This window comes from Stomoxys calcitrans, chromosome 3, assembly GCF_963082655.1.
Source record: "Stomoxys calcitrans chromosome 3, idStoCalc2.1, whole genome shotgun sequence".
Classification (NCBI taxonomy): Eukaryota; Metazoa; Arthropoda; class Insecta; order Diptera; family Muscidae; genus Stomoxys; species Stomoxys calcitrans.
The window spans coordinates 193,571,959-193,598,882 of NC_081554.1; the positions used below are offsets into that span (position 1 = coordinate 193,571,959).

The 26,924-nt window shown below is 37.3% G+C and overlaps 1 protein-coding gene across 2 annotated transcripts in view; it reads right to left on the reverse strand.

Annotated features, from left to right (window-relative positions):
• Window positions 1–8,012: 8,012 nt before the first annotated feature.
• LOC106085478 (galactosylgalactosylxylosylprotein 3-beta-glucuronosyltransferase S) overlaps window positions 8,013–26,924 on the reverse strand; it is a 34,126-nt gene continuing 15,214 nt past the window's right edge. For both annotated transcript variants that reach the window (XM_013249781.2, XM_013249862.2), the window contains 4 exons: window positions 21,028–21,303; window positions 15,581–15,843; window positions 15,132–15,483; window positions 8,013–15,064 (listed from right to left, as the gene is read on the reverse strand). In XM_013249781.2, the coding sequence (XP_013105235.2) occupies window positions 15,003–15,064; window positions 15,132–15,483; window positions 15,581–15,843; window positions 21,028–21,303 (953 nt within the window). In that variant the 3' untranslated portion in view covers window positions 8,013–15,002. The remainder of the gene's footprint in view (window positions 15,065–15,131; window positions 15,484–15,580; window positions 15,844–21,027; window positions 21,304–26,924) is intronic.

Consider the following 26,924-nt stretch of genomic DNA (forward strand, 5'->3'; position numbering starts at 1 on the left):
AAAAGATGGCTAAGGTCGGCTGGGCCGAATCTTATAAACCCTCCACCATGGATCTCTATTAAGTTATGGGAAAATACCACGTATATCAAGTTATGAACCGAATTTTATCATACTTAGCGTGTAGCGCCCCGGTAGCCGATATGGGAGCGTGTTCGGATTGCCAATGCGGGGATGGCGGGTTCGATTCCCGACAGAGGCCTTGGTCTGCCGCTACTGTATTATCACAATATACTAAAATTGTCTTAGTGAGTCTGTAAAGGTCTGCCACTCTCACCAAAAGCCACCTAGCGTGTATTTTGGTAGCAGAAAACAAGTAAAAGCGTGCTAAGTTCAGCCGGGCCGAATCTTGGAAACCCACCACCAGGGATTCTGCTAAAAATTTACACAAAATAAATTTAGTTAAAGGGCATAATTTTATTCTCCATAGCAAACTTCTGTCAAACAAGCAAAAATTAAAGCTTCTAGGAACCGAACAAGGATAATCGAGAAACCGGTTTATATGGGAGCTATACCAGGTTATAGACCGATTGGGATTATACTTGGTACGGTTATTGAAAGTCATACCAGAACACTATCTGCAAAGTCTCAGCCAAATCGAACAAAAACTGCGGCTTCCAGGGGCTCAATAAGTCAAATTGGGAGATCGGTTCATATAGGAGATATATCAGGTTATAGACCGATTTAAACCGCACTTGGCACACTTGTTGGAAGTCATAACAAAACACCACATGCTCAATTTCAGCCAAATCGGACAAAAATTGCCGCTTATAAGGGCTCAAGAAGTCAAATCGGGAGATCGGTTTATATGGGAGCTATATCAGGTTATAGACTGATTTAAACCGTACTTGGCACAGTTGTTGGAAGTCATAAAAGAACACAACGTGCAAAATTTTAGCTAAAACGATTATTCAGATCGGTTTATATGGGTGCTATATCTAAATCCGCTACCGTGATTTCGACGGACGGACAGATATGACTAGATCGACTTAAAATGTCATGACGATCGACTTATAAATGCACTTGCATTTATAAGGAGTTGTAACGCCCATCAGCTCCGGCTCTCATACATCCAATTTTGTTCTCATCTGTCGATAATCTCCTCTCGTATGGCCCATGTATATTTACTTTGAGTTTCACGGCGGTTTATCGGAAGCACTGTCTGGTTGCATGACATGATCCTAAGAACAGCAATCCTCTGTAGAGAGAGCAGAAATTTTGCTTAACATCCCGTCTGCAGAGTCTGCCCACCTAATAGAGATGTGAGCGTGAGTGATTTTCCACTCAAGCTAACGCAGGCTTACGAGAAAAAAATTTTATTCTCGCATGACATTTTTATACCAACTCACGTTCACGCACGCTCGCGAGACACTCACGAGTCACTCACCACACTCGAGTAAATCACGACTCACTAGTCACGAGAAGATAACGACTCACTAGAAAATCACGACTAAAGTTTAATAAAAAAATCGTGAGCGTCTCGTAAGTGTCTCGTGAGTCGCGATTAGTGTCTTGAGCATGATCTCACTCACTCACGCTCACGCACAAAGAATTTAAATTCAATCACAGTCACGCACGATCATGTGATTGGATTTTGATGTCACTCACGAATGGGGGTATACTAATTTCGTCATTCTGTTTGTAACTACTCGAAATATTCGTCTGAGACCCCATAAAGAGTATATATTCTTGATCGTCATGTCAATTTAGGTCGATCTAGCCATGTCCGTCCGTCCGTCTGTCTGTTGAAAGCACGCAAACTTTCGAAGGAGTATAGCTAGCTGCTTGAAATTTTGCAAGAATACTTCTTATTACTGTAGGTCGGTTGGGATTGTAAATGGGTCATATAGGTCCATGTTTTGATATAGCTGCCCTATAAACCGATCTTGGTTATTGACTTCTTGAGCCTCTAGAGGGCGCAATACTTATCCGATTGGAATGAAATTGCACGACGTGTTTTGTTATTATATGCAATAACTGATATAGCTGTCATATAAACCGATCTTGGGTCTTGACTTCTTGAGCCTCTAGAGGGCGTAATTCTTATCCGATTTGCCTGAAATTTTGTACGACGATCCCTCCCATGACCATCAACATACGTGTTTATTATGGTCTGAATCGGTCTATAGCCTGATACAGCTCCCATATAAATCGAACTCCCTATTTTACTTCTTGAGCCCCAAAGGGCGCAATTCTTATTCGAATTGGCTGACACTTTACATAGGTCTCCGAAGTGCACCGAGCCATCTAGTGAAAAAATAAATGCAAATAATGGACTATTTATTTATGCCTTATTGTTCAAATTGCTCGCCTTCTTTCACACACTCATAAATTTCCATATTGTTAATTATGTATGTACATAAACAAGGATTCATATGAATAAAAACAAAAAGAAAAAAAAATAACCATACTTTTACAAACACACAAGTTGACACATTCCTAGCATCTACCACGCATATGGCAAACACATGTAATCCTTTGGACCATATCCTTATTATGTGTGTGCGAATGCATGAACATGTTGTGGTTTTTACGAACTATCGCCAAAGAAAGAAATGGAAAATGAAACCCCTTCAGCAAAATGAGCTCAAAAATTTCTCAAGGGCGTATTCAACTTAATGAAATATGGATGATCACAAATACTCAGACCATTCAGTTCAGTTGCCACATGAGGATGGCTGCTTCACAAGTATGTCCTTCGTCTGGGCTAGTTGTTGGCGGTCATCTTGTGTTAAATGTCTGCTGTAAGCAGCCTTAAAGCAATGGATAGCGCAAAGCATAAAGAAGCTTTAATTGCATTTCTGTAGTGGGCCTTATTATTTTATTGGAGGTTATATTTTCGTTAAACAGAGATGAAGGAAAGATATGTCAAAAGGATTGCTCTGTATCTGGGTGTATGCAGAAAATACAATTTTCCTACAAAAATTAAAAAAAAAATCATTTACGAGAGTTTTGATAGTTTAAATTTAAGTTCAATAAAAAATCATGATTTAGATTCTCTTCTTCAATTTCTGTTTTATTGCATTCTAACATCCAATTCTTCCATCATTTTATATATAACAAGTAAAAGCATGCTTAGTGCGGCCGAGCCGAATCTTGGGATCCCACCACCATGAATTCTGCTAAAATTTTTTACAAAATAAATTTAGTTGAAGTGTAAAATTTTATTCTACATACCAAACTTCTGTCAAACCAGCAAAAATTAAGCTTCTAGGAACCCAACAAGGATAATCGAGAGACCGGTTTACATGGGAACTACAATATATAACGTTGTAGACTGATTTGGACCGTATTAGGCAAATTTGTTGGAAGTCATAACAAAACACCACATGCTCAATTTCAGCCAAATCGGACAAAACTTGCGGCCTCCAGGGGCTCAAGAAGTCAAATCGGTAGATCGGTTTATGTGGGAGCTATGTCAGGTTATAGTCTGATTTGGACCGTACTTGACACATTGGTTGGAAATCATAACTGAACACTATCTGCAAACTTTCAGCCGAATCGGACAAAAATTGCGACTTCCAGAGGCTCTAGATATAAAATCGGTAAATCGGTTTATATGGAAGCTATATCAAGTTATAGACCGATTTGGACCGTACTTGGAACAGTTGTTGAAAGTCATAACAAAACACCACATGCTCAATTTCGGCCAAATCGGACAAAAATTGGGGCATCCAGGGGCTCAAGAAGTCAAATCGGGAGATCGGTTTATATGGAAGCTATATCAAGTTATAGGCCGATTTGGACCGTACTTGGAACAGTTGTTGAAAGTCATAACAAAAAACCACATGCTCAATTTCGGCCAAATCGGACAAAAATTGCGGCCTCCAAGGGCTCAAGAAGTCAAATCGGGAGATCGGTTTATATGGGAGCTATGTCAGGTTATAGTCCGATTTGGACCGTACTTAGCACAGTTGTTGGAAATCATAACTGAACACTATCTGTGTTCTGTGTTCAGCCAAATCGGACAAAAATTTCGGCTTCCAGGGCCTCAATAAATCGATTAGGGAGATCAGTTTATATGGGAGCTATATCTAAATCTGAACCGATATGGCATATTTGCAATCCCCTACATCAATATTAAGTATCTGTGTAAAATTTCAAGCAGATAGCTTTACGCGTTCGACCGCTATCGTGATTTCGACAGACGGACAGACAAGGCTTGATCGACTCCGAACGTCTAGACGATCAAGAATATATACTTAATGGGGTCTTAGAGATCGGTTTATATGGGAGCTATACCAGGATGTAGAATGATTTGGACCATACTTAGCACAGTTATTGGAAGTCATAACACAACACTATATGCAAAATTTCAGCTTAATCGGACAAAAATTGCGGCTTCCATTGGCTCGAGAAGTCTAATTAAGGGATCGGTTTATATGGGAGCTATATCAGGTTATAGACCTTTTTAGAATGTACTTTGCACACTTATTGGAAGTCATAACGAAACACCAGAAGCAAAATTTCAGTCAAATCGGATAAAAATTGCGGCTTCCAGTGGCTCAAGAAGTCAAATCGGGAGATCGGTTTATATGGGAGCTATATCAAGTAATAGACCAATGTAGACGGCACTTGGCGCAGTGGTTGGAAGTCATACACTATGTTCAGCCAAATCGTACAAAAATTGCGGCTTTCAGTGGCTCAAGAAGTCAAATCGGCAGAATGGTTTATATGGGAGCTATATCTAAAACTGGACCTATAGGGCCCATTTACACTCCCCAATGACCTACATCAATATTAAGTATCTGTGCGAAACTTGAAGCGGCTAGCTTGACGGACGGACGGACATAGCTAGTCCGACTTAGAATGTCCAGACGATCAAGAATATACATACTTTTTAGGGTCTTAGGTCAATATTTCGAGATGTTACAAACGGAATGACTAGATTAGTATACCCCCATCCTATGGTTGTGGGTATAAAAACGGCAGAACGATTACCTTGAAATTTTCACAGATTGTGTAGGTTGATCTAGAAGGAAACAAATGCTATATAATTTTTTGATATCGGAAGGGGGGTGGATCCTCCCCCGTATGTCAAAAACGCCGCCCATAATCAAAAGTGGACGGATGGGGACAATATGGGTGTCAAATAAAAGGTATTGGAGAGTAGAACACGGATATTGTATTAAAATTTGAGTCTAATCACCCATCGGGCCGCCCCAACCCCAAAACTCCCCCAAACAGACACATTGAAAGTCCATGTTAAATGGGGCCTAAAAGAAAGGTATTCGGGAGTAGATTACGAATCTGGCATACAAGATCAGATCGAAGTATTGGGGGTCACCCGACACCCCAAATGGGAATATGACCCTTCATGACTATAGGGGTCTCAGTTTGTTTGTTCTGTAGAATCAAAAATGGCTGAAGCGATTTTCTAAAAATGTTTAAAGATTGTGTAGGTTTGTTTGGAAGGAAACATAGGCTATATAATTTTTAGATATCGGATGGGAGCGGACCCTCCTCCTTACCCCAAAAACGCCACACAAAACCAAAAGTGGACCGATAGGCCCAATATGGAAATCAAATAAAAGGTATTGGAGACTAGAAAACGATTATCGTATTAAAATTTGGTCCAAGTACCCAGCGGGTCGGCCCAACTCCAAAACTCACCCAAACAGACATATTGGACTACCATGTCAAATGGGGCTCAAATGAAAGGTATTTGGGAGTAGATAATGAATCTTGCATACAAAATCAGATCGAAGTATTGGGGTCACCCGACACCCCAAATGGGAATATGACCCTTCATGACTATAGGGGACTCGGTTTGTTTGTTTGTTTCGTAGAATCAAAAATGGCTGAACCGATTTTCTTAAAATGTTTAAAGATTGTGTAGGTTTGTCTAGAAGGAAACATAGGCTATATATTTTTTTAGATATAGGATGGGAGCAACCCCCTTCTTACCCCAAAAACGCCACCCAAAACCAAAAGTGGACCGATAGGCCCAATGTGGATATCAAATGAAAGGTATTGGAGACTTGAAAACGATTATCGTATTAAAATTTGGTCCAAGTACCCAGCGGGGCACCCCAACTCCAAAACTCACCCAAACAGACATATTGGACGTCCATATCAAGGGGGCTCAAATGAAAAGCAATCGGGAGTAGATTATGAATCTGACATACAAAATCAGATCAAAGTATTGGAGGTCACCCCACACCCCAAAAACGGACCAAATGGGAATATGACCCTTCATGAATATAGGGGTCTCAGTTTGTTTGTTTGTTCCGTAGAATCAAAAAAGGCTGCACCGATTTCCTTCAAATGTTTGCAGATTGTGTAGGTTTGTCTGGAAGGAAACATAGGCTATATAATTTTTAGATATCGGATGAGAGCGGACCCTCCCCCTTGCCCAAAAACGCCTCCCAAAACCAAAAGGCACAATATGGGTATCAAATGAAAGGTATTGGAGACTAGCAAACGAATATCGTATTAAAATTTGGATCCAAGTACCCAGCGGGTCGCTCCAACCCCAAAACTCCTCTAAACAGATAAATTTGATGTTCATATCAATATGGGACTCAAATGAAAGGTATACGGCAGTAGATTACAAATACGGCATAAAAAAATAGGTACGAGTAATAGGAGCATATTAGCCGACCATGGCTATATGGGACTCAAATAAAACGTTTTTGGGAGTAGATTACGAATATAACATTAAAATTTGCGTTCAAGTCTAGGTGGTGCTTTTCCTCCTAACAATACGTCAAATAGATTAAATGACCCATTATGAGAATATGGGACTCAAATGAAAGGTATTTGAAAGTAGAAAACGAATTTCATATACAATTTGTGGGCTAAGTGTTTGGGGAGACGCCCTTAAGCACCCTCTAAACTGAACTTCATTTTCAACTATGGCAATATGGAACTCAAATCAAGGGTATTTGGGAGTAGAGAACGAATTTAATATCTATTTTCAGGGCAAATTGCCGCTGGTCGCCCTAGCCCCCATACAACCTCCAAACAGTTCATATTTACCGACCATGGCAATATGGTTTCAAATAAAGGGATTTGGGAGTGGATCACGAATTTTATATCCATATTTAAGTCGAAGTATCTGAGGTGCCATCCTTCCCCTAAAAAGCACTTCTCATCACGCCAATTTTCAAAAACGCCATATCTCGGAGATTGATGTGATTCGTTCCAAATTTTTTTGCACTCTCACAGTCACCAAAAACAAAACATGGTGTCAATTGTTGGGGCCTCGGGTGCCTCGGGGGCCGCCCAAAATCCGTCAAATGGATATATACACCAAAGAGCTTGAGATAAAGAAAACAAATTACCTCCCTATTAAAAAAAAGATGTTTGGGTGGAAATTGATTGATTTTCGGAAAATTGATACTAATTTTCCGGACAAAGACCCTGGGGCCCTCCCCAACTTCACACAGAACTTATTTGCCGATAATGTTACCATGGGGCTCATATAAAATATATTTGAAAGTAGATCACAAATCTTATATTTTGTTTAAAGATCAAGTGTCTGGCCCTTAAACTAAACCGGAAATATTTACCAATACTACCGTATTGGTAAGTAACCCGGATATATTTACGAACACGGTAATATAGGACTCAAAAGAAAGGCATTTGGGAGTAGAGTAAAAATTTAACTAGGAACCGAGCAGGGGCAAACTTCTCACACTTTAATGAGTTTTCCGATAAGTTTAAATTTAATATCAATGATAAGGGATATTTTTTATAGCCGAGTCTGAACGGCGTGCCGAAGTGAGACACCTCTTTTGGGAGAATTTTGTACATGACCATGCATGGCATGATGCCACGCAAATGTCTCCAGCATTAAGTGGGGATAACCACCGCTTTAAATTTTTCCGATGTTCTCGCCAGGATTCGAATGCAGGCGTTCAGCGTCATATGCAGACATAGGCTACAGTGGCATGAATTCCATAGCCACATTCAGGGCGAAGTGTCGCAACCCTAAAAAGATATTCGAGAGTTAAAGAAGGCGCAGCAGGGAGCGCTCGGTTCGGCAAGTTACCAAATAAAACAAATTTCCATTTTGTTGCTAAAGTTTCTATATCATTTTATTATTTTAATTCGCTTGTATCAATACAAAGACAGTGATTTAGAGAGGGGGGAGATCGGTCCATAGGACCATCATACCTTATTAATACTTTTTAGATTTTAGAATATTCTTGTCTAGTATTAAATCTAAGAACTAGAGTGTCCATCCAAGAAACTGCGTTGCTTTGTTTTTGTGTAATCTTAAATAACTATTTAGCGGCACATACTATGGCGCAAAACTAAAATTATCCCATCAAGGGTAGATATCTTCATTTTAGCAAATAATTCTAAAAACAAATCTTAGGTTATAGTAGTTACCAACGATCGATAAATAGATAGATACAAAGATTAAAATTGCATAGCAACTAACCTCAACAAAAAATAGCAAAATATTGTTGACACAACCTGCACGGATTAGCTTAACTTCAAAGAATAGTTAATTGCAAAAAAAAATGAAAAATTTTTTTGGAGCATTCTTGTTATAATTTTTGTAATTTTAAATGATTTATGACACTATTGTTCAAACGCTTGCCATCTGGCGATCACACCTTGAGCTATATTAAACATGTGCATTATGATTTAAACTATCCTTTATAAAATCCATTCGTTATTGTATTATTTTTTTGAAAAAACTGCACTTATTCACTAAGAAATTTGTCTTTTATTCGGAAAATAAAGTTCTCTATAGGTATCAGTGATTATCATTGAGTTATTATTAATATTAGAGTATAATTGTTTGTTTTAATCAGGATAAACAGAAAATACATAAAAAAATCTCTAAGATATGGGATAAAAAATTAAAGGCGATAACATAGTCTGTCAGACAAACTCTCATATTGACTACTGTTTTATGCTCCATCCAGAACAATTCAATAGACTTCCGAAGCAATATTTAACTCTATAGTTTTCGATATGATTTCGATAGCAGGTCATTTGCTCTGTATAGTACTAAACTCAAACAGGTTCATTTAACCGCTTAAAGTACTAAAAACAGTTATCGATAACTTATTGAAAGATTTCGATAACATGTTGAATGTTGTCGATAACAAGCTGAATATAGGTCTTATGTTGTATATGTATCTTCTTTTTTAAAAGAGGTTAGAGAAGCTGTCTATTTTATAATAGACGTCTTTCCAGTGACAGCCAATGAAAATATGATCTCGATAGTTATCGATATCAGCTTATAAAATCCAAAAACATGAAATTTTCTTTGTATAGAACAAAAATTAAACAGCTCCATTTACATTATCCAATGTATTGTAAAAAAAAGTTATCGAATTTTAAATGTTATCGATAACAGCAAATCTATATATATGAATATAGGCCAGTTGTCACATATGTGTCCTCTTTTTAAAAATACCAGAGTAAGTGTTATATTGTCCTCGATTTCGTGTTTAACTTTCGCTCTATTCAATGTTACTCAATAGACATTCAGCGCAAAGTTTAATAGTACAGTTATCGATATTATTCAATAACAACCAATGATGCATGATTTGCTCTAAATAATACTAAAATAAACCAGGTACATTTACACTACCTGATTTACTGTATTAACACTTATCGGTATAATGCTGTATGATTTCGATATGTGTCGATAACATTCATGATGCGTGATTTGCTCTGAATTGTAACAAAACAAGTGAAAAAGTTCGGCCGAATCTTATATACCCTCCACCATGGATCGCATTTGTCGAGTATTTTTCCAAGCATTCTTTATAGGCAAACAAAGGAAAATGGATAAAAATTGCTATGCTGTATCATTGTGTAAAATTTCAGCCAATTCGAATAATAATTGCGCCCTTTAGGGGCTCCAAAAGGAAATTAGAGAGATCGGTTTATATGGGAGCTGTATCAGGCTATAGACTGATTCAGACCATATTTGACACGTATGTTCAAGGTCATGAGAGAAGCCGTTGTACACAATTTCAGCCGAATCGAATAATAATTGCGCCCTCTATAGGCTCAAGAAATCAAGATCCCAGATCGGTTTATATGGCAGCTATATTTGGTTTTGGACCGATTTGAACCATATTTGGCACAGTTGTTGGAAATCTTAACAATTGTGCCCTAGTGGCTAAAGAAGTAAAGATTCAAGATCGGTTTATATGACAGCTGCATCAGGTTATGGACCGATTTCAACCATAGTAAGCACAGTTGTTGGAAACCATAACGAAAAACGTCGTGCTAGATTTCAGCGAAATCAGATAGGAATTGCGACCTCTTGAGGTTATAGACCGATTTCAACCATCATTTCAGCCCAACCGGATAGGAATTGCGCGCTCTAGAGGCTAAAGAAGTCAAGACCCCAGATAAGTTTTTTGTGACAGCTACATCAGGTTATAAACCGATTTCAACCATACTTACCACATTTGTTAAAAAAACACCCCATGCAAAATTTCAGCGAAATTGGATAAAAATTGCGGCCTCTAGTGGCTCAAGAAGTCACATTTCAAGATCGGTTTATAGACAGCTCTTTCAGCTTAAAGATCGATTTTAACCATAGTAAGCACAGTTGAAAGCTTTCGATTACAAGTTAAATGGTATCGATAATAAGTCTATTATAGGCCGAGTATAGTATAAGTATCCACATTTTTATATAAACGTCAGAATAAGGCCCGTCATATAGGCCAGATACATTTGCACTGCCTGATGTACTTTACAAATAGTAATCGATAACATTTTTAAAGTGTTCAAACACGTTTACATTGAAATATTGATGATCTGGATTTAACTAAATCCAAAAAAAAATCCTGTCCCTTTACACTTCATTTTTAGGGATTTAAGTGGCATACACAGGCGTACACATGAATACAATTCTCGAAAACAGTTGCATATTTTGGTACTTTTATCGATTACTCAGCCATGAAATCGGGTTTATTTGGAATTTAAATATTAAACCTGCCAAATATGGGTTTTATTTTTCTATGATAAAATCTACAACAAAACACAGGATTGAGCACTTAAATCTCGAAAAGGCCATAAATCCGGGTTTAGTGTCACGGGCAATGTTTTCGATAACATGTTGCATATTATCGGCAACAACTAGAATTTTGGACCTGTTGTTTATTGGTATGTACTGGCAAGCAAATTTCCAGTGGAAAGTAAAATTGGATAGTTTTTAATATCATTCGATAACAATCGATGACAATAAATTAGCTCCCTATAGAACTTAAATAAAACTCTCGTATTTACACTATCCAAACTTTTGCATAAATATTTATTTATATAACATGCGATAGCTGCTAATAACACATACAAACGTAACTATTGAAATTGTTATCGATTATATTGATATTTCGTAACTGGTATAAAAGAACATAAGCGAAAATTGATAGTGGCCTTGTTTTATTTTAGAATTATATGCTGTGTTTTATATTAGTCCTATCCAGTGCAAGTCAGAGCTCTGGAAAAAGTATCAATGCAAAGTTGCATTGGTAAGTAATCGATAACATGCAAACAGACAATAAGAAACTATTTACCGTGATTTGCACTATATAGTACTTAAATAAGACACGGAAATGGAGTACAAAATTGATGTTTTCGACAGTTATCGATAACTATTTATGCTGTAGCACGGTGGTGTGAATAGAAAAGTTTTGTTTTATTTAGAGTAAATCATTCTAATTTTCTTAAATTAGGTTAATTTTGGAATATTTTATGCCTACATATATCGTAACCTGAAATGCAAAATACAATAGTTTAGCAATTTGTTTTGAACTTTTACAAAAATAAAACCCTTAAATTAAAATGCATTTTTTGCGTTATTTTATATTTTTCAATTTTTAATTTGTCATGTAACAGCTTACAAATCATATAAAAAGGATAAACAAATCTTAAGCCATTTAATGATATGACATTAACTTCGATCTACAATATCTAAAATTAATAGTATGATGTTTATGCGAGGTCGTGCTAATTTTGGATTGTCTATAATGGAAGTGCAAATTCTCAAAATATTCCTATTTTCCCCCAACGTTCCTTTAAAGCGCAGTAGGAAGTCTTCTCCTGCATTAGTAAGTGCTGAATGATAAGAGACTACTACACTATTTCACAGTCATTTCACAAAGCTGAATTTTTACGAGTATATCAGCTAACGCGCTATCGATATTTGGGCGATAAGAGCCTATAACTCAGACTTTCACAAAGCTGATCGATATCTAGACGATAAGAGCCGATAACTCAGACTTTGAACCATGCGGTAGTCCAAAGTTACGTTTTAGAGGCTAGTAACTGTAGGTGTCCTTTATGTTCCAGATAGTAATTATGTGTTATCGACTGTTATTGCAAGATATCGGTATATATCGAGCGTAAAAACTTTGTATTCGAAAATTAGCCAGATTAAAAACTTCAGTTCGTCTAAAGTTCGATCTGGTGTTATTACTAAATAATTTTACTACTTGAAAGATATCGACATTCTTTCTATATTGGCTAATAAATCCTATTTCGGACAACTTGAAACTAATAGAAAAATCATTCCTTAGGTAGTGGGTAATTATGGGGCAGTTTAGCCTTAGTTCTATATAATAAAATCAGAAATACTTATAAACCGTCATATCGATAATTATACGATAAGAGTCATTAACTCATACTTCGAACTATATATTGGGTTGCCCAAAAAGTAATTGCGGATTTTTTAAAAGAAAGTAAATGCATTTTTAATAAAACTTAAAATGAACTTTAATCAAATATACTTTTTTTACACTTTCTTTCTAAAGCAAGCTAAAAGTAACAGCTGATAACTGACAGAAGAAAGAATGCAATTACAGAGTCACAAGCTGTGAAAAAATTTGTCAACGCCGACTATATGAAAAATCCGCAATTACTTATTGGGCAACCCAATTGTACCTTGAAAAGTATAAACAAAGTAGAGCACTACAGTTTAAAGTGCATGTTATCGATAGTAATCGCACGATATCGATAACTAATTTGCACTTAGTTAAAAAAATATCAGACTTAATATACATATATTCAGTTTTATTAAAATTTAATTTATGTTACGATCATATGTATATCGACCTGCATTCGATAACTACCATAATAGTCGATAGTTCGCATTTTGCACAATTTAGTACTAAAATATAAATGAGGTGAATACTAATGAGAACCTCTGGTTTAAGATAACAGAAAACTTCTTTTGATCTGTATTAATGGCAAGATACCGATATCTATCGAGTACTACTATAAATCAGACGTATTCAATTATTTCCCAATTATTGCCGTGTTTTTTTTTTTATTTTATCCAGTGCAAAGTTGAGCGGGATAGTTAACGATATCATAAATGGTGATCTGCACTGTGTAATTCTAAAAAAAAGGCCTTAAAAATGGACTTAAAATGTTTGATATGTTTTAAAGTACGTTTATATTGGGATTTCAAACGATAACAAGAATGAATTTTCGGATGTTATCGCATGATATCGATAACTATACAATGTAAAATTACACCAAAAATCAATTACACTGCTTTAGTTTAGAAGTTAGGGTTGAAAAGTAAATGTTATGGGATGTTATATATATATAGTTATCGATAACTTTACAGTGAAATTGTTGTCGCGGTATAATTTGAGTGCTATGCGCTCCAACGTGTTATCGGTTGTTTTGCATTTCAGGTGTCGATATACATTATGTAATAAGCTAATCCCATTGGAATATAGATGGCACTATCGATACTATCAATGTTTTATTTCTTTCGTGTCGATTGATTGTCTGAACATCGATTGATATTTTTCCTATCAATACTATCGGCAGAGTTCAATTTGTTGCAAAATTTAACTCTGAATATATCCTTTAAGATACATTTCCCCTAAACAGGGCGCAATTTTCATCCGATTGGTCAACGATTTTGTACTATAATTTTATTCGGTCTGTGATATCCTATATCCTGATTGTTACTTAGTTTCGTTTTAAATAAAGGTAAAGGGAAATAAACTATAGTATCGATACTATCGATATTTACTATTAAAAATTTCGAAAATATCGAATGTTGCTATTATCGATAGTTTGCCAGCTCTGCATAGTTCTATATGGAAAATTGCCCAAACCGAATCTTGTGAAAACTACTGATTTAGAAATTTAACGGAGAAACACTAATTTTGAATTTCAAAGTACCAAGAACTATTGCTATTGTCCATATAATAGTTACTGTAATCGATATTTTAATTTATCGACTTTTCAACTTATCGTAAAAAGAAACATTAACTTGTTGATTGACCTTGTTTTATTTAATTAATACATACACAACGCACAGCATGGTATGTTATCGCATGATATCGATAACTAAACAGTGTAACTTTGCATAGGAAATCTATTCAATATACCTGAACGGAGCTTAATAGAGATAAAACAAAAAGTTTCCAGTTTTATTGTAAAACTATACAGCACATAGTATGTGTTATTGGAAATTATCGCAAGATATCGATAATTATCGGTGCAACTTTCAATGGAAAACACTTTCGAATAAACCAGTGCCATTGTTGGAACCTTTTGGAACAAAAAAAATCTTCAAATATGAACGGCCCTAAGTGCTTAAAATCCTAACCAATCTAAATTAATAACAACAACATAAAATTGTTCTCTGCTTACAAAAACATACACATATATGTATATCCTAAATATTATCACAAACTTTGCAAAAAACGCACTAACTAATAAATAATAAACCTAAAAAAAATATTTAACAAACATAAGAACTAAAAGCTAACAAAGAGAAAATAATTATATTCTATTAAGGAAGCAAAATTTAAATAAATTAACAGACTTAAAAAAAAAGGCGGCTAGATTTTAAAAATAAATAGAAAAATTATACAATTTGTGATTGATTTTTAGAAACCGAAAGAAATAATAAATTAATTTAGAGAGAATTAGGGGGTGAGGGAGTATTATAGGACCTTAAATTAGAAATTGTGGGTAAAGCACCCTTCCAGAGATTAGGAACAGTATTAGACGGAAAAGAGATTGCGTATAAACTGTTCGAACTGCAGTGTATCTCAGCTAAGGAAATAACCCAAGGCCTTAGCTTTGCCATTTTTGCTAATGATGGCTTTTTGACCTGAAAAAAAGCAAAAAAAACAAAATTACAAATATTGTAAAAATTTAATGAAATCATTTCAACTCACCTTCACTATCTGAAGCCCCCGATACACCCATATCCGTTAAGGCTTTGAAGAGAGCACCTAAATTGGAACGATCATCCAAGTACTCATGATTCAATTTCACCATGGTACGTTCATGATTCTTGGTTTGTGTATGCCACACCAAAATCTCGGTGCAGTTATTGCCCTTGGGCTCTATCATCTCCAGCGTTAGGCCTATGCTGCGCAAAAAGTAATCCTCCTCATAGCCAGGCTTATAGGGCATGGTGGCATTGGGTCTCTCAGCCATATAAGCCAAACTCACAGCAAAACCCGCCATGTCAACGGGCCAACGTCTGCCTGCCACCCATGAATCCAGAAATCCTATGACTTTACCCTTTAAGCAAAAATCGATAAGGAAATAAATTTTAGAGTTTAAAACGCTTTTGACATGGCTGCGGCGGATATAAATCATTTGTTTCCTTTCATCTTACCTTACGCACCACAGGCCCACTAATGCCATAATTGGCAATTAGGCCTACAGGAAACATGGACACATGCTTGGTGTCACGTATCTCGCTGAAAAGCTTGAGATCATACGTGTTATCGTCATCGCCAAAGTATAGCACACCCGTGGTAATGTTATGCTGACGCAGCCATTGCATGGCGGCACGTCTATTGGCCACCCCTCTTGGCTTCGATTCAGCCTTGTGGTAACGTTGGGGCATGGGACTTGCCAAATGTGTATAGGGAATACCTGCAACAACGAGAATAATACAATAAGACTAATTCAAACCAACAATAACAACGATAGCAACACCAACAAACACATCAGTGGCCGAGTTATAGAACATAAAACAAGTTCGATAACGACCAAAACATGCACATATACTTTTAGACCAATACACACACGCATAGTTATACGTACTTACACAAATGCACAAATTGGCAAATGCTACATATCTAGGATTTGACCTTATTTGAGTTACAGCTACAGGGTGGACCAAAACAAGGGTTCTTAGTTTAACTCCTACTTTACTATAGAATGAAGCGCATACAAACTTTGAAGTACCTCAAAATGATAAACATTCCTGATCACCGTGTCCCTCCGACTGTCAGAGGCATGATTCTTTAATAAATCTTTTAAAAATCGATATTTACTTGTCAGATATATTGCTTAAGCGTTGTATAGTAGTTATTTTTCTACCCACCACCATAGGATGGGGTTATACTAATTTCGCCATTCCGTATGTAACGCCCCGAAATATGCGTCTAACACCCCATAAAGTCAAATACCATTTATTTAAACCCCATATTGCCAATGGTTTTGAGGGAAGTTTACAGAATAAGGCGTCCCCCAAACACATGGTCCCAAAATTGGTTATCAAATTAATTTTCTTATCTCAAATACCTTTCATTTGAGCCTTTGGGGGGTATTTTGGGGAAGGAGTGATGCCTTAAACCCATGGTCCTACATTTGGATATCAAATTCGTATTCTACTCCCAAATACATTTATTTAAGCCCCATATTGCGATGGTCAGTAAAAAATAGCTGTTTGTGGGGTATTTTGGGAAAGGGGTAGACCCCCAGAAAATTGGTCCCGAAAGTGGGTATCAATTTTTGCTCTACCCCCAATTCCTTCAATTTAAGCCCCACATTGACTTGGTCGGTAAATATACCCGATTTAGAGGAGTTTTTGGGAGTGGGGTGGTCTCCCAATCACTAAGCCCTGAAACATGACCGGTTTGGGGGTGTTTTGGGGGATGGGGCCGCCGTTCAGTGACTTGGCTTTGTAAATATATATCAGATCCGTGTTCTACTCTAAAATACCTCTTATTTGAGCCTCATATTGCAATGGTCAGCAAATACTTCCTATTTGGGTGGTGTTATGGGGGTGGGGTGGCCCCATAGATACTTTTCCCGAACATATCAGATTAGTGCTTTACTTCCAAAGACCTTTCATTTGAGCCCCATATTGCTATGGTCGTAAATTTGTCTACTTTGGGGTATGTTCTCGGGGATGGACGGCCCCTCAAACACGTGGTCCCACATCTGGATATCAGATTCGTATTCTACACTCAAATACCTTTTATTTAAGCCCCATATTGCCATGGTCAGTAAATAAGTCCTGTTTGGGGGGTGTTTTGGGGAAGGGGTGGACCCCCAGAAACTTTATCCCGAATTTGGTTTTCAGATTCATATTTTACTCACACATACCTTTTATTTGAGTCCCATATTGCCATGGTCGGTAAATATGCCCGATTTAGGAGGGTTTTGGGGTTGGGGTGGTCCCCCAAACACTTGGTCCGACATTTAGGTCTCATATACGTTTTCTAATCTTAAATACCTTCAATATCTGGCGTTTCTGAAAATTAGGGTAAGGGGGAAGGTCCGCTTCCCCTTTAGATATCAAAAAATGTGTTACCCTATTATCACCACGGGATCATTATGCACCATCAGTGAAAATTTCAAGAAAATCGGTTCAGCCGTTTCTGAGTCTATAAGGAACACACAAACAAACCTACAAACAAACACAAATTGATCTTTATATAAAAGAAGATTAGTGAAGGTCAGTTGGGATTGTAAATGGGCCAAATCAGTCCATGTTTTGACATAGCTGCCATATAAACCGATATTGGGTCTTGAATTCTTGAGCATCAGATGTAGCAGAGATGTAGCTGAAATCGTGCACGTGGTGCTTTGGTATCACTTCCAACAACTGTTCTTAGTATGGTTCAAATCGGCTCATAACCTGATACAGCTGTCATATTAACCGATCTTGGGTCTTGACTTCTTGAGCCACTAGATGGCGCAATTCTCATCCGATTTTGCATGACGTGTTCTGGTATCACTTCCAACAACTGTATCCGATTTGGGTAAAATGTTGCACTTGGTATTTGATATAGCTGCCATATAAATCGATCTTGACTTCTTGAGCCAATAGAGGGGCGCAATTCTTATCCAATTTGATATAGCTGCCATATAAACCGATCTTGACTTCTTGAGCCAATAGATGGCGCAATTCTTATCCGATTTGGGTAAAATGTTGCACGCGATATTTGATATAGCTGTCATATAAACCAATCTTGACTTCTTGAGCCAATAAAGTGCGCAATTCCGATCCGATTTTGCTGAAATTTTGCACAACGGCTTCTCCTATGACTTTCAACATACGTATCTAATTTGGTGTGAATCGATCTATAGCCTCATACAGCTCCCACATAAACCGATCTCCCATTCTTAACCGAATGGACTGAAGTATAACCCAATGACTTCTACTCTGGTCTTCAACATTCAATGCACTTATAATACGAATCGGACGATAACTTGATATATCTCCAAAAGCATAACAATTCTTATCCATTATTCTTTGTTTGTCTAAAAAGAGATACCGCGCAAAGAACTCGACAAATGCGATCCATGGTGGACGGTATATAAGATTCGGCCCGAACTTAGCACGCTCTTACTTGTTTAATTCATACTCCTTTTAGTTGTCAATTATCAATTTATCCATTTGTCCTAGGCGAACAAATCACATCGAACAACATTTGTTGTTCGTTTGTTTCTCTTTCGAGACGAGTCCAATGATCGGAGATTTTTTCTTTGCAAATGGAAAAGGAAAGCCAGATATCGATTATTTCTGAAATTCATTTAAGTTGATATAGTAATATATCGATATTATGTTAAGCTATATACTATTCTTCTTTTTTGATTTCAATAAAACTCAATAACCGCCGATATCTTACACTGAGAACGATTAGCTTTATTAATAGTCCATATATTACTTATCACAACATGATGCTTCCGATAACAGCCGATAAATTACTTTAAGAGCTATATCAATTATATAAAAATGAAATTGTTGAGCTTTGTTTGTTTGTTTGTTCCGTATAGGCTCAAAAACGGCTGAACCTATTTTCATGAAATATTCACAGATTTCACAGATGGTAGATTCTAGGCCTCCGGTGAAAATAGGGTACTAAATTATTTGATATCCGAAGGGGGGGCTGACCCTCCCCCTTACCCTAATTTTCAAAAACATCAGATCTCGGAGATGCGTGCACCGATTTAAGTGAAAATTGCATGCCACCTCATGGTATCCCAAAAACACGAAGTTGATATAAAATTTTGGGGTCAACTAACTTGAGGGGACGCCCCATCTCAAAACCCACCCGAACGGACATGTGTACCGAATGGGACAATATGGGTAACATATGAAAGGTATTTAAGAGTAGAGTAAAAATTTGGTAGACAAATTTCACTCTTAATTTTCGGGGCGGTTGCCTACCCCTAAAAAAGCCCCAAGTGGACCCTCTCACCGCTTTGGGCAACATGGGTATCAAATGAAAGGTATTTAAGAGTAGTAACCCTAAGTGTCGGGGGGTCCCCCACCCCCCAAAAAACCTGTAGCCAACAGGACACTTTTACCGCTTTGGGCAATATGGGTATCAAATGAAAGGTATTCAAAAGTAGAATACAAATCTGACACAAAAATTTATTTTTCGATGTCTGATGTCAACCCCCCAGCAGGACAAATTTTTCTAATTGGGATAATATGGAAATCAAATGAAAGCTATTTAAAGGTAGAATCCAATCCAATACCTTATTTCTTCGAGACGCTTTTTAATTTGAACCCAAGAACAAAATTCTAGCCCTTTCCGTTTACGCTGGGCAAATGTGTATCCTTTCGTACTCTTTGGTACTTTTTAGTATTTTTAGTACCTAAATGGACGAATATCACTAAATGCAGCCTTATCCCTTGCCTATGACCCAAGACCAACATTCGTGAAAAATTGCATGACTCTAGTTTTAGCCGTTTGGGCTGTGCGATGATCAGTCAGTCACGCTACTCTTTTATATTTATAGATAAGACTCTCATATAAACCTAACTCGGATCTTGATTTCTTAAGCCTCTAGAGGGCCAATTTTTATCCGATTTGTTTTAAATTTTACATAAGGTGTATTGTTTTGACTTCCAACAACTATGCCAAGTATGGTCCAAATCGGTCCATAGCCTGATATAGCTCCCCTATCAATCGATCTCTCGATTTTACTTCTTGAGACTCTAGAGGGCGCAATTCTTATCCGATTTGGGTGAAATTTTGCCCGATGACTTCTACTATGGTCTCCAACATTCAAATCAAGTATGGTCTGAATCGGTCCATGACCTGATATAGCTCCTATAGCATAGCAATTTTTATCCATTATACTTTGTTTGCCTATAAAGAGATTTGGACAAAGAACTTGATAAATGCGATGCATGGTGGAGGGTATATAAGATTCGGCCCTGCCGAACTTAGCACGCTTCTACTTGTTATATTAAGGTCTAAGCATATGTTATCGGCTATTATCACATCATAAACTCTTTTATCAAAGCATGTCTAATGGCCTATTTGATAAATCAAACAAAGGTAATAAATCGATGTGTCTAGATTCCAGTCAATGTTGAAAACAAACTACAGGGCACTAATATTAGACCTGGCGATTTCGATGGCACTATCGATATTTAATTTTTTGGCTGAATATTTGATATTTTTTCGATGAATACTATCGTATAGGTTAAATTTTTTGCAAAATTAAACAAAAATAAGCAATCCGACACTGAATGCATCCTTGAAATTTCATTGCGCCTACAGAGGGCGCAATTTTCATCCGATTAGGCTAACAATTTGTACAATGATTTCTCTCGAAACTTCCAACTGACTTTATTAATCTTGGTTTTATTTGGTATGTGCATTGATATTGCTTCTATATAAATCGATACGTTGCGATTATCGATAGTTTGCCAGCTGTGATTAATATGAGAGCAGCATTGCTAAATGTGCGTAATCGAATGTTTTCGATAACTTTGATCAAAATAAAATGCAAATCAAAAATCAAACCCCTAACTATGGTCCACCTCGTGAGTCTATAGAAAAATATCCAACTTCACATACTCACCAAATCGATTAAGTAAAGTATCCAAATAAGGATTGCAGCCATTGTGATCATTGGCCACAATCCAATGCAAACGTGGCACATGCATCAGCGTATACGCCAGTCTCGTTAATTCGGGCACTTGTTCTCGCCTTGGATATGTGGGCGTCACAAAGTAGATGGTACTTAAATTGGCCCACTCCTGTCGTGGCCGGTCCTGTATATAGAGTCGTGTATCGTTGAACAACTCTGTGCATAGTGTCGATGGAGATTCATTTGCCAATTTGTTATCGAGTAAATCTGCAATAAGGGAAATGGACAAAACTATGAACAAATGCTAGAGAGTTGTGAGTAATAGGTGGGGAGACCAAGAAATAGGTCGACCATATAATAATGAAGAGAAAGGATAGAGAGAAATGATTAAAAGCTAATAACGCAGCAGGCAGACAGAATATTTTTGGGGAAATATGCGCTTCGCCACCACCATGCATCGATATGTTGGCTGTCTATGATATGGTGACATCAGAGAGACATTCATACATACATACATGAATGAATGCATGCATGTGGTATGTACGATAGTACCTACATAGGATACATATGTTATAATGTTGACATTTGTGCCTGTCTGTCTCTCCGTTGGTCGATGGCTGTCGTAGAACATTTAATTTGGCTGAAATCTATTTAAAGACTACAACACCAACAACAAATACCATAATAATGATGTTGCCTTAACAAATTGTCGTTCACCTCTACATCCACCATTCAACAATGGCCCAATTTAGATTTCACAATCATTCTATACACATTTTTATGATATACACGAGGGTATGCGATTTTTTTTTAAATCATAAAAAAACTACTTGATAAATAAGAAAAATATTTATAGCAACAATTTCTAAAATTACATTTTTTATTAAAGGCAATCAAGTGGTGTTTGTGATACACATTTTAGAAACTTTGGTGCTACACTCGTAATATAAACGATAAGGGCTAGATAACAATATTTTCTTAAATTAAAAAAAAAAAAAATTACATCAAAATCAAATAAATCAAGAAAAACATTGGTAGACGACATGGAAGTTGGAGGAGAAACAACATAGGACATGTTGAGGATTTTGATGAATGCGCATTTTCCACAGGATAGAAAAAACATGATCGAAGATTCATCATCATGGACAGCGCGCGGACGATGAAAAAGCATTTGTGAAACAAGCAGAAGAACAATGGAAATCCTATGCGGATTTCGGATCGTGACAAGACGTGGGTAATGCTAAGGGGACGTATGAAGGAGAACAGTAAGGGACATAGGAGCATACGAGGAGCATAGGACTATGAAATATGCAGACAAGGAGCAGCAAGTAGCAGTGTGAGTTGGGCCTGTGGTGAAGCCTTCCCCTTTACTTTAACTATTTAAAATGCGATATTTCAATTAAAGCGAAATTTTGTTTGTATCCTCATGCTAATCCAAAAATGGGGGGGAACGCCCCTCCCTTAATTCCCTAAAACGGACATGTTGACAAACTGGGACAATATGGGTATGCAAACAAAGATTCGACGAAAATCAAATTTTCTACCAAAAAAAGGTTAGGTTGAAAACAGGGTGTGGATATTTATCCCCTCTTATCCCAGTAATTGGCTTGTTTTGCGCTATAAGTATTTCGGTCAACTTAACATAACCTTTAGTTGATTATCGCTTGTTATCTTCCTCTACTTCAAAATGCTACAGTCGAATCAAAGCAAATATTGTTTTATTTGAAGCAAAAATATACAAAAATAGCTTACGATTAGCAGAAAGTTTGCTAATTGAGATAATCGGATGTATTAAAAATTTTTTTAAAAGCTTAAAGCATTTTGTCAGCGCCATCACATAGTCGAAGCAACAAAGCAAATTTTAGTCAAATCGCGTATACAAGTCGTATTGTGATAAGATTTTTCCGTTGAAGTATCTTACGTTGGGGTGGGACGAAAATTATTTGATAAAAATTTGGAAGGAAAGTCTAACATCATTATGCTATGCTGTATAGATTTCCTATACTGTATAGTTATCGATATCATGCGACATGTGATGGTCACTTTATAGTTGCTGTGTTTCATTTTACTCCTACCCAGGGTGCAAGTCAGATGTTCTGTATAGAATTTCAGTGTAAAATTGTACATCCGATAATTATTCAAGTTATCGATATCATGCGATAACATACAATAACCGATAATTCGTGATACGAACTATGACTATCTTTCGTTTTAGTACTATATAGTGCAAATCACGATTAATCGTTTCTTATTATCTGTTATTGCATGTTATCGATAACTTACAAGTACAACTTTACACTGATATTTCATCCAAAACATCTGACTTGCATTGAATAGAAATAAAAAAACAGCATATAATATACTCAAATAAAACAAAACACAGCAAGTATTAAAGAAAGACACTCTTGATAAATTACAGCTCATATACCTCCTAAGTTCGTCTGGGCTGAAACTTGGGAACCCACCACCATGGATTCTGTTAAAAATTTACACAAAATAAATTTAGTTGAAGAGCATAATTTTACTCAGTTTGATGTTTAGTTGGAAGCCATAACAGAAAACTACGTGGAAAATTTAAGCCAAATCGGATAAAGATCGCTGTTTCTAGGTGCTCAAGATGTGTGGGAACTATAATAGGATACAGGATAATAGGAACACAGGTGCAATTTGAACCAAATCGGACAAAAATTGCAGCCTCCAGGCCGGGGACTAAATCAGGAGATCGGCTTATGCGGGAACTATATCAGTTTATAGACCGATTTAGACTGTATTTGGCACAATTGTTGGAAGTCGTAGCAGAACACTCTATGTAAAATTTCAGGCAAATCGGAAAAAAAAACTGCCGCTTCCAGGAGCTACTAGCTGGACAGGGCCCGCATCGCTGCTTCTTTCTTCACTTTATTATATTTTCTGAGCCGTATACTGGCACGGTCAGGAAATGAATCCTGTTTGGGGTTACGGGTACAGCCTTTCAGATATTTCAGATATCATATTGCTGTTCTACTCTCAAATACTTTTCATTTGAGACTTATATAGCTATGATCGGTAAATATGTCCGGTATGTGGGTATTTTTGGGGATGAGGCGGACCCCCATTTATCAGATTCCTGCTCTAGTCTCACATATCCCATATTGTCATTATTGGTTTATATTTCCATTTGGCGTACTTTGGGGGTTGGGCAACCCCCCTAGGATACAAAATTTTTGATTTTGAGTTATTATAAACAAACCAAATTTCGCTTAAATCGAACCACCTGTTTCCTAGATCCTAGGTTTTTTACAATAGGGTAAGGGGAGGGTCCGCCCAATAAAGTTTAGATGTTAGATCTACTTCATTCTCTTCGTTTTGGTGGTGAATTGGAGTAGACAAGCCCCTTGCCCCGAAAGTGGATATCAAATTCATACACTACTCCCAAAAACTACATTTGAGCTACATATGGGTATATATGTATGGTTTGGAGGGAGTGTATAAGGTTAGGGGTCCCTGAAACACTTGCCCATAAAACAGGTATCAGATTGGAGCCCCTTTTTGTCATAGTCCACAAATATGTTTAGTTTTAGGGGAATGTAACGTGGGGCAGTCCCCCATGACGCAAAGACTGAAAAGACAATTTATTTCAGTCCTTTATTGTCGCATACATGTCCTGTCTCCTAAACGGCAGGACGTGAACCAAATACTTGAATTCTTATATCAGCATTAAATTCGAACTATTCTGTCATAGACCTTTGTTTTAATTCCCATATTATCCCGATCGAGCTACAATCCAATTGAAAGGTATTTAGTGTGTGTGCCGGTTCCTGTCCCAAATGTGTATACGTGATTTGTAGTCAACTCCTAAAAACCTTTCATTGTTTACCCATTTTTTGCATCACCAAGGGGGTGGGGTGGCCCCCCAAACATCAAGGAATAAATTTGTATGCCAGATTTGTACTCTACTTTTAAATACCTTTCATTTGATACTCATATTGCCCAAAGCGGTAAAAGTGTCCTGTTGGACGGTGTTTTTGGGGGTGGCGGACCCCCCAAAGCATATGTTGACATTTTAATGCCAAATTCGTACTCTACTCTTAAATACATTTCATTTGATACCCATATTGTCCCAATCGGTAAACATGTCCGTTCGGGTGGGTTTTGGGATGGGGGGTTATTTGACCCCAAAATTTTATCCCAATTTCTTATTTTTGGGTATGGTATGGTGGCATGCAAAATCGGGGTATGTATATATATTTTTGATCGTCTCGACGTTCTGAATCGATCTAGCCATGTCCGTCTGTCGAAATCACGATAACGGTCGAACGCGCAAGGCTAGTTGCTTAAAATTTTTCACAGTTACTTAATAATGATGTAGGTCATTGGGGATTGCAAATGGGTCATATCGGTTCAGATTTAGATATAACTCCCATATAAACCGACCCCCGATTTGACTTCTTGAGCCATAAAAGCCGCAATTTTGGCCGATTTGATTGAAATTTTGCATATCGTGTTCCGTTATAACTTCCAACAACTGGATCAAGTACGGTCCGAACTGGTCTATAACCTGATATAGCTCTCATATAAACCTATCTCCCGATTGGACTTCTTGAGCCACAATTTTTTCTGATTTTGTTGAAATTAAGCATATAGTGTTCTGGTATGCAAATGCAAATTTGTCCATGAACATTCCATTAAGGAACAGGGGCAAACTTCTCACATATCAATGAGTGCTGTCAGATTCAAGTTTTAAGCTCAATGATAAGGGGCCTCCTTTTTATAGCCGAGTCCGAACGGCGTGCGCAGTGTGACACCTCTTTGTGAAGAAGTTTATACATGGCTACCATACCAAATGGTACATTACCTCCCAAATGTCGCCAGTATTAGGAAGGGATAACTACCGCTGAAAATGTTCATAATGTTCTCGCCAGGATTCGAACCCAGTCGTTCAGCGTCATAGGCGGACATGCCAACCTCTGCGCTGCGGCGGCCTCCAGTGTTTTGTTATGACTTTTAATAACTGTGCCAAGTACGGTCGAAATCGGTCTATAACCTGATATAGCTCCCATATAAACCGATCTCCCGATTTGACTTCTTGAGTTCTTACAAATTATTGTTCGAATTGGCTCAAATTTTGCATGCGGTGTTCTGTTACCACTTCCAACATCTGCAACGACTTCCAATCTGATATAGCTGCCATGTAAACCGGTCTCTCGATCATCCTTGTTCGGTTCCTAGAAACTTTAATTTTTACTGGTTTGACAGAAGTTTGGAATATAGAACAACTAAATTTATTTTGTATAAATTTCTATCAGAATCCATGGCGGTGGGTTCCCAAGATTCCGCCAGGCCAAACTTAGCACGCTTTTACTTGTGTTACTTTTAGGGCTTTTGCAAGTCCACCCATCAACCGATCTTCTTAAAATTGAAAAGATTTTGATAAAGCATATTATTTTCGTTCCACCCCATTGTATATGTAGATTAAATGGTTAATCATGATGACCACATCTATTAGGCAAAATGTTTAAATTCTATATTGTGTTTATTTTTTATACCCTCCACCATAGGATGGGGATATACTAATTTCGTCATTCTGTTTGTAACTACTTGAAATATTCGTCTGAGACCCCATAAAGTATATATATTCTTGATCGTCGTGACATTTTATGCCGATCTAGCCATGTCCGTCCGTCTGTTCGGCCGTCCGTCCGTCTGTCTGTCAAAATCACGCTAGCTTTCGAAGGAGTAAAGCTAGCCGCTTGAAATTTTGGACAAATACTTCTTATTAGTGTAGGTCGGTTGGGATTGTAAATGGGCCATATCGGTCCATAACCTGATATAGCTGCCATATAAACCGATCTTGGGTCTTGACTTCTTGAGCCTCTAGAGGGCGCACTTCTCATCCGATTGGAATGAAA